Source organism: Tachyglossus aculeatus, chromosome 20, assembly GCF_015852505.1.
Source record: "Tachyglossus aculeatus isolate mTacAcu1 chromosome 20, mTacAcu1.pri, whole genome shotgun sequence".
Taxonomy (NCBI): domain Eukaryota; kingdom Metazoa; phylum Chordata; class Mammalia; order Monotremata; family Tachyglossidae; genus Tachyglossus; species Tachyglossus aculeatus.
In genome coordinates this window covers 4,344,305-4,356,340 of record NC_052085.1, presented here as the reverse complement: position 1 = coordinate 4,356,340, position 12,036 = coordinate 4,344,305, and the positions used below count along the sequence as shown (strand labels likewise).

The 12,036-nt window shown below is 41.7% G+C and overlaps 1 protein-coding gene across 8 annotated transcripts in view; it reads right to left on the bottom strand.

The window, feature by feature from the left end:
* FRY (FRY microtubule binding protein) overlaps positions 1–12,036 on the bottom strand; it is a 305,032-nt gene that overhangs the window by 92,903 nt on the left and 200,093 nt on the right. For all 8 annotated transcript variants that reach the window (XM_038761610.1, XM_038761611.1, XM_038761607.1 and 5 more), the window contains 4 exons: positions 9,984–10,070; positions 8,786–8,957; positions 6,499–6,631; positions 2,672–2,779 (listed from right to left, as the gene is read on the bottom strand). In XM_038761610.1, coding sequence (XP_038617538.1) covers positions 2,672–2,779; positions 6,499–6,631; positions 8,786–8,957; positions 9,984–10,070 — 500 coding nt within the window. The remainder of the gene's footprint in view (positions 1–2,671; positions 2,780–6,498; positions 6,632–8,785; positions 8,958–9,983; positions 10,071–12,036) is intronic.

Genomic DNA, 12,036 nt, shown 5'->3' with positions numbered 1-12,036 from the left:
GAGTTGGATAACCTGGGTTCTAGCCCCAGCTCTGCCACTGGGTTGCTGTATGACCTCAGGCAGGTTACTTAATCTCTTGGGGCCTCAGTTTCCTCATCTGTAAAACAGGGATAGTATTACCAATCTCAGAGGGATGTTGGTAGACAGAAATGAAACGAGTAATGTGAAAATACCCTCAAAAATACAAGTGCTCTAAAAGTCAACATATTACTGACCTAGCTCCTTATTCTGAAGACCACTACTCGTTTTGATTTTTGGAGTACACTGGTTTTGAAGCCAAACACCACTTTTTTTTTGCCTTTTCCACACCTACTCTAGTCGCAGGGCAGGGGTGGGACTTCCCTTCGAGGTGCATGGACAGAGCTACTACATCCGCTTCATACGCCATTCCAAACATTTCCTGGACTTTTCACCAAGTCAGGGTCTCACACCACATATTTGTTCTTTTATCTTATGAAAACAGCACCCACTGCCCAGAGCTTTATAAGAATGCACACAATAATAAACACCGCTCGCTATAAATAGTCCTCACATTCCAATAAAACTGAAGAGAACTCCCTCCTGATACTGAGACATGCTTCTTTCTAAAAATAATGAGGCTAGCAATGCAGCTTGTTCTCCCTCAGAATTAGGCTCTGTTGGCTCAGGGTGGGGAAGGATGGGTGAAGGAAAGAAATTCTGAAGATGAGTTTTTCTGAGAAGATACTTAGATCCCTCTGGTTTTCCAGGTAACGGGACTCCAGACACACTCAATATGACTGGGCTCTGTGCCTTGTAGATATGTTTATTCAATTGTACATGCAACTGCTTTAACTACTTTATCTGTAAATATTTTACAGTCCCTTTTCTCCATTAAAGTGTGCGCTCCTGGTGGGCAGGAATTGTGTTGTTTCTCGATTTTGTACTCCCCTTTTCCATTCCCGCTTACATCTAGTGTTATAATAACATTTACTGAGTGTCCACTGGATGCAATGCACTGAACTACGTACTTGGGAAGAGTGAAACGTAGGCGTGACGGGTTTCCTGCCCCCACGGAGTTTACACTCGAAAAAGGAAGACAGACATAAAAATATGCACAAACGACTAGAATGAATAATTTAATGTACCACTGAATAAGCAATTCTACCTAAGTGTCCTCCAACCACCATGATGTTATTTGGGCAGGAGGCAAACTGATGGTGAAAGTTGTACGTTGCCCTACCATCCTGCAATGTTTCTGAACTGGTTACTGCACTGTGCTCTGCACACGGTAAGTGTTCAATAAATACAACTGATCATCATCATCATCAATCGTATTTATCGAGCGCTTACTATGTGCAGAGCACTGTACTAAGTGCTTGGGAAGTACAAATTGGCAACATATAGAGACAGTCCCTACCCAACAGTGGGCTCACAGTCTAAAAGGGGAGTCTAACAGGGGGGCTGATTGATTCATTTCCAAAGGGCAGGGAATATAGCTAGACTCAGAACCTGGCAACAACCAAATTAGAGGCTCTGTATTAGATGAAAACTCCACCGCACCCAGGATTTCCAGCTGTAGGGATGAGACCCATCCAGGCCGCAAGGACTTCCCAAGTGGAGCTGAAAAACACCCCAACTCAGGTCTTTCGGAACTATTAACTCATGGAAGCTTGCCTGACACTTCCAAGCTCTTGCTCCCTCTGTCCTAAGTCCTCCCTCCTTCCCTCTTAGCATGGAGGCCCAGCGGAAAGAATATGGGACTTGGAATCCAAAATCTAATCCTGATCCTGTGCTTTGTATAGTGCTCAGCAAACAGTAAGCACTCAATATATACCATTTATTCATGGACTGATTGATTGTTTGATCCTGCTGTGCAATTTTGTGCCTCAGTTTCCTCCTCTGTAAAACGGGGTTAAAATACTTGCTCTCCCTACCTCTTAGACTGTGAGCCCGATGTGGGGCAGGGACTGTATCCACTCTGATTACCTTGTACTTACTTCTATATTTAGGAGAATGTTTGGTACAAAATAAGTGTTTAATCATACTATTATTATCATCATTATTATTGATGATATTATTGATGATAATGGTTGTACATATTTATTACTCTATTTATTTATTTATTTATTTTACTTGTACACTTCTATCCTATTTATTTTATTCTGTTGGTATGTTTGGTTCTGTTCTCTGTCTCCCCCTTTTAGACTGTGAGCCCACTGTTGGGTAGGGACTGTCTCTATGTGTTGCCAATTTGTACTTCCCAAGCGCTTAGTACAGTGCTCTGCACATAGTAAGCGCTCAATAAATACGATTGATTGATTGATTGATTGATATTTGTTTTAATAATTGTTGCAAAATTAAACCCCCTAATTGTAGAACACGGTCAAGTTTTTTTTTAAATGGTATCCGTTAAGCGCTTACTACGTGTCCAACACTGCTCTAATCGCTGGAGTTGGTACTAGTTAATTAGGTCGGAGCCAGTTCCTGTCCCAAACGGGGATCACAGTCTAAGTAGGAGGGAGAGCAGGTATTTAATCCCCATTTTACAGTTAAGGAAACTGAGGCACAGAGCAGTTAAGTGACTTGCCCAAGGTCACACAGCAAGCAATTGGCAGAGCTGGCATTTGAACCCAGGTGCTCGGGCTCCCAAGCCCATTATCGTTTCACTAGGCCATACGCTTCTCCTTGTCTTTAACGGGATAACAATTACCTGGCCAGTAAGTCAATCAGTTCAAGTTTTGACATTCCTTCTGGGAGCAGTCGTGGAATTGCAGCAACACAAGTCCTAAAGAGGTCGATTTTCGGCTTTCTCTCACCCCTGTAAGTTGCAAACAAGTGTGTTAGTAAACAAGTGGCGTGGATTTCACAAATCAGCACATCTCTCCCCCTCAGAACTTTTCTGACCACAAGAAAAGCCCATCCTCGTTCAGACTACTGGTCTATCCAGAACAATATTCTGCTTCTGGATTGGACACGGTATGCTTCGAATGATGGGTTGTCCACTTTGACTCCATCACGGTTTTTTAGGCTTGCACCATCCTACATCCCATCTATTAACCCCTTTAAAAAGGATTCGGAACAAATGACAACAAGGCATTTGCATTCTAAGGTCTTTTTCTCTTAACAAAGGACACACCGATTGAACAAAAATAATGCACTCAAAGGACAAAGACAATAATGAGAATGCAAAACAGCACAGAATTAATTCATTCTTGGAAAAGTAACTGCAGTCAGAAAAGCAATACGTTGGAGTACATTCTCATTGCAATTTGAAGGTCGTAATCAGACAGCAATTTCGCTTTTCTCGTTAGGTGCCATTCTAATGCATGATATCACTTCTAGCAAGCTTCTGCAGGTTTACTGACTTGAATGGAGAGGTGTTCATTAAAAAAACAAAAGCGTATATTCGAATGTCTTAAAGTGCTCTGCCACTGTTGAGTGATGTAAAAATGATTTCCTCTCTTTTTCCATCAGGCTTCCATTGTGACATGCTATAATTCCCCAGATTTGGCACTTGCCCAGGGGTTTTCAATCTGTTAATCTGAAAGGATGACTTTAAACCAAGCTTTATCTGGATCCAAAAATATATTCAGAACACTGTGATCTTTCCTGCTGGTTAATTTGTACTCAAGTAAATAGATATGAAAACTCTTCCAGCCTGTTCCCCAGATGTTTTGAACAGCTGGGAATGGTTTTTGAGTTTGTTTTTTATCAGCCTAAGACAAATGTCCGGGTCTGGCTGGAAATGCAAGATGAATTCTGCAAGGCTCCCAGACTGATAAGAGCACACTCTAATATAAAAACCGCAGCGGGCATACACTTCACTTACTGTTGCAGTGTATGCTACCCTGACAAACAGCGCGTATCTTTATTTGGAACCAGCACAGTAACTTCAGTGTTAAATTGCATCTAAAAATAAATCCGTTTCACCAGCACAACCCCATAAAGGGGAAGCTTGAAGCCAGAATCCAAATCTGAGATTCAAATTGCTGACTTTTCTTAGCAGGAATGGGACTGTTGAACATATCTTACGGTTACTGTTGGGAAGGAAGAATTTCTTTTCCCTTCCAATGCCATGGCATCTCTGGTTGGGGGACAAAAGCTGCTGAGCTTGGGAGAGAACCGTTTCCAATTCTGGTTTGGACCTGGATTCTAATTCTGCCTCTGCCACTTGCCTGCTGTGTGACCTTCGGAAAATTACTTCACTTTCCTATGCCTCAGTTTCTTCAACTGCACAATGGGGATGCAAAACCCTCCTTCTTAAGATTGTGACCCTCTTGAGGGACAGCGACTGCATTTGGCCTGATTAACTTGTATTTACCCCAGCACTTAGAACAGTACTTGACACAGAGTAAGTGCTTAACAAATACCATTTAACCAAAAAACAAACAAAAAGCTTTATTCAGTTCTCATGACCTGGCACCAGGATCAGATTAACCTAGGTGGTTCAATATTCCCCTTTGCCCAAGTCCCTCAACTTTCTTCTTTCCCAAAAATGAAACACTTTTTAAGTCGCTTTCCCTTCAGCATTCCCATCCACAGACTGTCATGGAGAAAATAATATCCCAGCCCGCTTTGAGTTGGCCAACCCTGAATGTAGTCCTCAAGAAGAACACCAAAAAAATCCATGGAGATGCTTTAAAATTACATAGTTGAAATAGTTATACACCAAAATCAATATTCACACAAAATATTCAAGGGATTTCTCTCCTTTTCACTGTTGAAGTTCAACAGTTTCTATTGATTCTTCTTCAAAAGCAAATCTGATTCATTTTCCAAGTCTGTGCACAAACCCAGGAAGAAATAAATGGAATAAATGGCACAAAAGTATATTCATGTCTTCTCCATCCAGGGGGGCAAATGATTTGTCTGGGGTTTTTGGTTTATCCATCTATTATTTTTGGTTAAAGAAGTTTTCTAAAGGGAGGTACGCTTCACACTATTGAAATCCAGCGCTTGGGTCTCTAATGAAAAACTTACTCTTCCCATCCCCTTTATGTGAAATTCACTGCTTCAGTTCCAACCTCCGGGCTATTTCTAGTACATTCAGCTGGATTTATAATGCAACAGAGAAAACTTTACTAGTTACACAACCTGGGCTTTGTGCTCAAGTGGCCTGCCTGATTTCTTGTCCAGGCCCCACCCGGAAGCCAATGCTGCCAATCATCATCATCATCAATCGTATTTATTGAGCGCTTACTGTGTGCAGAGCACTGTACTAAGCGCTTGGGAAGTACAAGTTGGCAACATATAGAGACAGTCCCTACCCAACAGTGGGCTCACAGTCTAAAAGTCTACCAATGAAGTCACCTCTTAGTTGGCCTGCCCTGGTTGCGGATTACTACAAAGGATATTTACAAGTCAGAAGGAGGATTTCCTTCTGACTAGCTCCGATCACCTGGTGGCTCTTCAGATTGTTTTAGACACACACTCAGTATAACGTGACATGGTATGAAGCTTGCAGAATGGTCAGCTAGTCCGAGACCTCGGTATTGCTAAAGGATTCCATGACCTAGTGGAAAAATGTTCTTTGGGATCAAACCAGCCATGATGGGCATTTGGTTTGGTTTTTATATTTTTTAATAAACGCTGAGACACTGGGCAGAACTTCTAGAAGTGAAACTTCAGGGACTCTTGGGGCTGATTATGCAAGGGTCAGAAGAAGAGTTGGGTTGAAGAGAGCTTGGGGGCCGACAGCCACCATTTCATCCAAATTGTACTTTCCAAGTGGTTGGTACAGTGCTCTAGCTCTCAATAAATACAATTAAATGAATGAATGAATGAAAAAGTCTCCTCTGAAAAAGTATAAGTGAACCCACTGGCCACCATCTATTTGCCCTGTTTACCTTCTCTTATGACCCTAACACACCAGTATGGTCAGCCCCAAGTTGAATCTCATTTATCAGAGTTGGCCAGTAGCAAAATTTCCTGCAATGGTGAGTCTCATTAGAGGACCTTCAAAGTTGGGCACTGCGACCCAGAGCCAAAGGTCTACAGTCTGGAGCACTTTTCCACTACCAAACCCACCCTGGAGGAGAAGAAGAGGATGGGAGTCCACCCAAAAACTGGCTTAGAGATGTGGGGAAAACCAAAATCAGAAAAACCTGAGGCTCAGGCTAAGAGAGAGTTTTTGGTTTGGCCATTACAGCCTTGGTTTTTAAAATCTGGGACACTTCGCTTCTTTTCTGAATGTTATTGTCCTTGAACCTTTTCACATAATTTATGAGTTTCAATTTTCCCTGTGAATTAACTTATTCTTCTTGGGCAGAGAACATGTCTGCTAAATCTGTTTCCAAAGTGCTTAGTACAGTGCTCTGCACACAGAAGGTGCTCAATAAATATCACAGATTGATTGACTGACTGATTGATTAAAGGCAGGGACTATGTCTGACCATTTCATTGTGATTTTCCCAGTGCCCAGAATAGTGTTCTGCAAACTTGTAGGTGTGGATTGGCTGTACATAGGGACATAGGAAGAAAATTTTTTTAAAAAATTCATTCCTCTTCCTTTAAAAGTCGGTATTTGTTAAAACTTACGTGATCATGTCCTCAGGTTCTTTGTTTAACATCTGGACATTAGTTAACATCATGCATCTCCCCACTTCTTTATCAAGATGTCTCAGAATGTTGTCCACAGCTTTCCTTACTTGAGAGTAATACAGTGACATGCCTGAAAAAATTGGCAACAAAATTACTTTGGAGCAGCATATAATTCACTACCAAGAAGTCAGGTGTCTGGATGGTAAATTTTCTTTAGAATAGTTATAAGAAGTCAGAGGGACTGAAATTTTTCTTGACACATACACTGTTGTCCCAAGTTTGTAGTAACAAAGGGAAAATGATTCACAGTTGCTTCTGCCTCCTTTCTTATTGAGTGAGAAAATGATAATATGCTTCATATCTTTCCAGCCCACACCTTAACGGTTTTATAATATAACATCGAACGATTCTTTGAGATATGTGAGTTGGATCTTTTTCAGCTGACTAAAAATGGCTTTGAGCCAGCAAATTTCAAAGAAAGGAAAAGGAGGATTTCAACTAGCTTTCTGATGTCTTGCTGAGGAACAGAAGAACGGCTATTCACGTGGACTTTGTGCAGGTATCACGTATTGAAACAGGAAAAACTTTTAACGCACATCAGTGAAAACTGCCAGATTGTTCTACTGCATCCGCTTAAACTTTTTATTTTATAATCACCTTTCAACATCCTATAACTTTTGAGAACCATTAACTCTTATCTTTACATTTCTTCAGGGTCTGTCACCCCTTCTGGACTGTAAATTCCTTGAGGGCAGGGATCATATAATAATAATAATAATAATAATAATAATAATAATAATAATAATAATAATAATGGTATTTGTTAAGCACTTACTATGTTGCCAAGCTCTGTTCTAAGAGCTAAGGTAGATACTAGGTAATCAGGTTGCTCCAAGTGGAATCATATCTAATCCAAGCACTTAGTACAGTGCTCTGCATAGCGTAGGCATTCAGTAAATACTATCAATCGATCAATTAATCAACGGCATTTACTGAGCGCTTACTATGTACAGAGTACTGTACTAAGAGCTTGGAAGAGTAAAACAGAGATAGGCAATAAGATCCCTGCCCTATAAAAGAGTTTATAGTCTAGAGGGGGAGACAGGAATTAATGAAAATGATGATGATGATGATGATGGCATTTATTAAGCGCTTACTATGTGCAGAGCACTGTTCTAAGCGCTGGGGGGATACAAGGTGATCAAGTTGTCCCACGTGGGGCTCACAGTCTTCATCCCCATTTTACAGATGGGGTAACTGAGGCGCAGAGAAGTTAAGTGACTTGCCCAAGGTCACACAGCAGACATGTGGTGGAGTCGGGAAAATGTAAAGATATGTACATTACGGCTGTGCGGTTGAGGGTTGTGGGGGAGTATCAAATGCTCAAAGTACTATTGATTGTTTGATTAATTATCCTGCATGAATTTTCCTCATGAATTTCTCTCATGTCTATTGAGGAGCGGTGTGGCCTAGTGGAAAGAGCATGGGCTTGAGAGCCAGAGGACCTAAATTCTAACCCCAGCTCCACCACTTGTCTGCTGTGTGACAGTGGGCAAGTCACTTAACGTCTCCGTGCCTCAGTTACCTCATCTGTATAATGGGGATTGAGACTGTGATCCCCACGTAGGGCAGAGACCTGATTATCTTGTATGTTGCATTTACCCAAACACTGAGTACGGTGCCTGGCACACAGTAAGAGCTTAACAAATGCCATTATGAAAAAAAAATGTGTCTTCTATAGAAAAATTTAGGATCGGCTTGGCACTCATCAAGAGTTTTAACAAATTTCTTAGTGCCTAAAATGATCAAAGCAAAAAAATTCATCCTTTTAGAAAATGAATACGACAAAAATGCAAGTGGAAAATAACCAGACCATAACCGTGCACAAATGTTTAAAGCATATACTGGCTACACTGGCTGAAGAACCAAGGAGGAAATGAACTATAAAATAAATTTATGCTGCAGGCTTGTTTAATAAACAAGATTACCTACCAAAGCACGCATATGATTTGGCAAGTGACTATGAGCCTGTAGAATCATCAAGAGGAAAAGACTGAAAAGTCCAGGGATAAATATTCGACATTTAGAGGGTGAGGTATCATCCCAGTACGCATTCTAAGAAGCTTAAAACGTAGTTTAACAAATTAGCATGAAAAAAGTCACAAGACAACCTAAACTTAAAACATTTTGAAACCTTTTTGCAAATGAGTCTCACAGAGGAAGTGTATTTGGGTCAGTCAAGGGGCTTCTAAAAGTTTATTTTCATAACGTTTCTGAAACTCACCTATCATTTTGGCTTCTTCTTCAGTAAGTGTTTTGCTCAAGTAGGTCTTCTTCACTCTCAAAGTATTTCCCGAGGGAAGGACGGCTCCAGTCACTGGCATAGGAGGTTCGCCGTCTTTCTGTTGCAAGCTATCAGCTATTACCAAGAAGGCCCTTAAACCGATGTTCATTCTCTGTTGTTACAACAAGGAAAAGGGGGGAAGGCAGAGAATTTATGATTTGAATGGCCTTCAAACTGTCTTTGAGAGAAATGAGGTTTGGTTCCCCTTCACCTTTAATTAGACAACTTGGTTTGCTCTTATACAGACTTCTTCGACTAGAATGACATTGCTGGTTTAATTGGAGCTTAAAAATATATATTGCACAGAGGTGGAAGGAGCCAGTAACCACACTTCTGGTCTCACTCGTTCCAGGTCTCTGCCCATGCCACTACAGTCTTCCTACACTTGACTCGAGGACAAATCCCTATCTTTCACTGTGACTGTTGGGAGGAGGATGGGGCGGGAGCAAAAAAAGGGCAGGGATTTTACTGAAGACGCACACAAGGAAGGGGCAGGCTTTAATGAGCTAATAAGCCAGAAAGCTGCCATTTTGGGTCTTTTCAAGACATGAGACTAGAAACACACAAGTCTTGGCAAAGACTCGGGATGCACAAGTATGAAACTCTATTTCAAAACAATGAAGGGTAATCATGCCTTAAAACAGCTCAGGGAGTGGACACCCATATCCCCAGGGTCACTGGGGACACAGGAAGGGATGTTTCAGTGAGTGCCAGCCAGGGGATGACTTTACAGAAGACAATTCAGGCAGCTAGAAGATGAGAAATAACCCCATTTATTGAGAGAAAATCCCAATAACCAGTAAATTCAAAATAACTACACTTCATGGGTTTCCCCTTGATGAAAAATTAAAACCTAACCATCATTCTCTAAAAAGAACTCTACGGATAGTAATCAACATACTAAAAAGGCAGACACAGTAAGTTATCAGTTCAGCAAAACTTCAATGAATGACGGACAAGGCTCTGTGATGCCAGAAAACTGACGCTCCACCGAATAATATTTCTTTTGGCAGAAGCCAGGACCCTATGCTTCAGGAAACGCAATCTCCATCTGCAATGTAAACTTCTCCTGTAAATAACGTTTCTCTGTCAAACATCTAAATACCCACTCAGTTAAAAGTTTGTGAATGAATCATACCTCTGGGTTGAGACTAAAAGCTTTTGCCGGTTTTCCAACACACAGGAAGTCAAAAATGATTTCCTTCATTGCAAAATCTAAGCGTTCCTGCAGGGGAAACAAAAAAGATCCACATAACCAATCAAATATTTATCATTATTTTGGGCTTCTGTAAGCAAAAAGTAGACAGTGATGTCAATCGAAGAAGGGTAAACAGGATTTTATCTGTATCCCAGAAAATACCTGGGGGAAGAAAAATCAAACCCAACATCTCAGTGTCTTCTGGTTGAACCGTTCCTGTGGTTTGCTGCTGGTTCTCCAAATATTTAAAAAATCCAATTAGCCTCTGCAGAACGGAATGACTAATGCTACAAAAGGCCCCAAGCTTCTTTCTACCTGCCGTGTCTAGGTTTATAAACATTTTAACTGGGCTCATTCCTGCTGACAGTCTTGAAGTCTCCTCCTCTCAAATCTTGGTTCAGAGTGGGATGCTTCTGGTTGCCTTCGTATCAAAGCTATCAGAATTCAACGAGGGGAAAAGACATCTTTCCTTAACTTTGTGCCGTTCGGAATTCTGTGCTCCACCATGAGAGGCAATTACCCCGGAGACCCACAATAACCCACTGATTGAATGGGCTGGGGCTGTTTACCCAGGGAAAGGTTTGCACATTTGAACACAACTTCCAATTCATCCGTGAGGCAGCATCACCTAGGCGGAGCGCCAGTCTCCTACCAACGGGGTCCCTTTTCACATATATTTTTTCAGAACAGTTTACAAAACAAGCGTCTCATTCACGCCTCGGCTCGCTCTCGGTGAGGGGCCTCATTTCAACTGGACATTTTAAAAATGCATATTTGAAGATGCGAAGATGGGTGCAGGGTGGCCTAATGGAAAGAGCACAGGACTGGGAATCAGGAGACCTGGGTTTAAGTCCCAGCTCTGCCATTTTCCTGCTGGTTCACAGTTTTCTCATCTCTAAAATGGGGGTCAAATACCTATTATCCCTTCCACTGAGACTGTGAGCCCTGTGTGGGACAGGGACTGTGTCCAATAGGGATTGTCTCTGTTGTTGAGTTGTACTTCCCAAGTTTAGTACAGTGCTCTGCACACAGTAAGCGCTCAATAAATATAAGTGAATGAATGACTGAATATGTCCATCATATATCTACCCCAGTGCTTGGCAGATAGGAAATAATAGTAATAATAATGATAATAATAATAATGTCATTTGTTCAGATCTATGTGCCAGGCACTGTACTAAGCATTGGGTTGGAGACAGTCCCTGTCCCACATAGGGCTTATAGTATTAACCCCCACTTAAAAGATGAGGAAAATGAGGCACTGAGAAGTGACGTGACTTGCCCAAGGTCACACAGCCAAGGAGTGGCAGAGTCAGGATTGGAACCCAGGTCCATCTGACTCCCAGGACTGTGCTCTATCTCTGAGGCAACACTGCTTCTCCAAATCATCATCAATCGTATTTACTGAGTGCTTACTGTGTGCAGAGCACTGTACTAAGCGCTTGGGAAGTACAAGTTGGCAACATACAGAGACAGTCCCTACCCAACAGTGGGCTCACAAACTAAAAGGGGGAGACAGAGAACAAAACCAAACATACTACCAAAATAAAATAAATAGAATAGATATGTACAAGTAAAATAAATAGAGTAACAAATATGTACAAACATATATACATGTGCTGTGGGGAAGGGAAGGAGGTAAGATGGGGGGGATGGAGAGGGGCAGGAGGGGGAGAGGAAAGAAGGGGCTCAGTCTGGGAAGGCCTCCTGGAGTAGGTGAGCTCTGATCAATAAACACCATTATCTCCACTGCTAGGCTGTAAGATCCTTGAAGGCACTGATCTTGTCTCCTAAGCGTATTGAATTCTCTCAGGCACTTCATTCACCGACTTGTCTGGGGGAACTTACATTTTGTATTCCCTCCCTAAAGTCATTTCAGTAAAGTGGGCTGAGGGGAGTGAGGCAGCCATGACAGCTACTCCACTGTTCAATGGAGTGGAGAGAAGGAAGGTCATTCTTAGTTCCGTAAGGACCGGGGCCAAACTGCGAATTT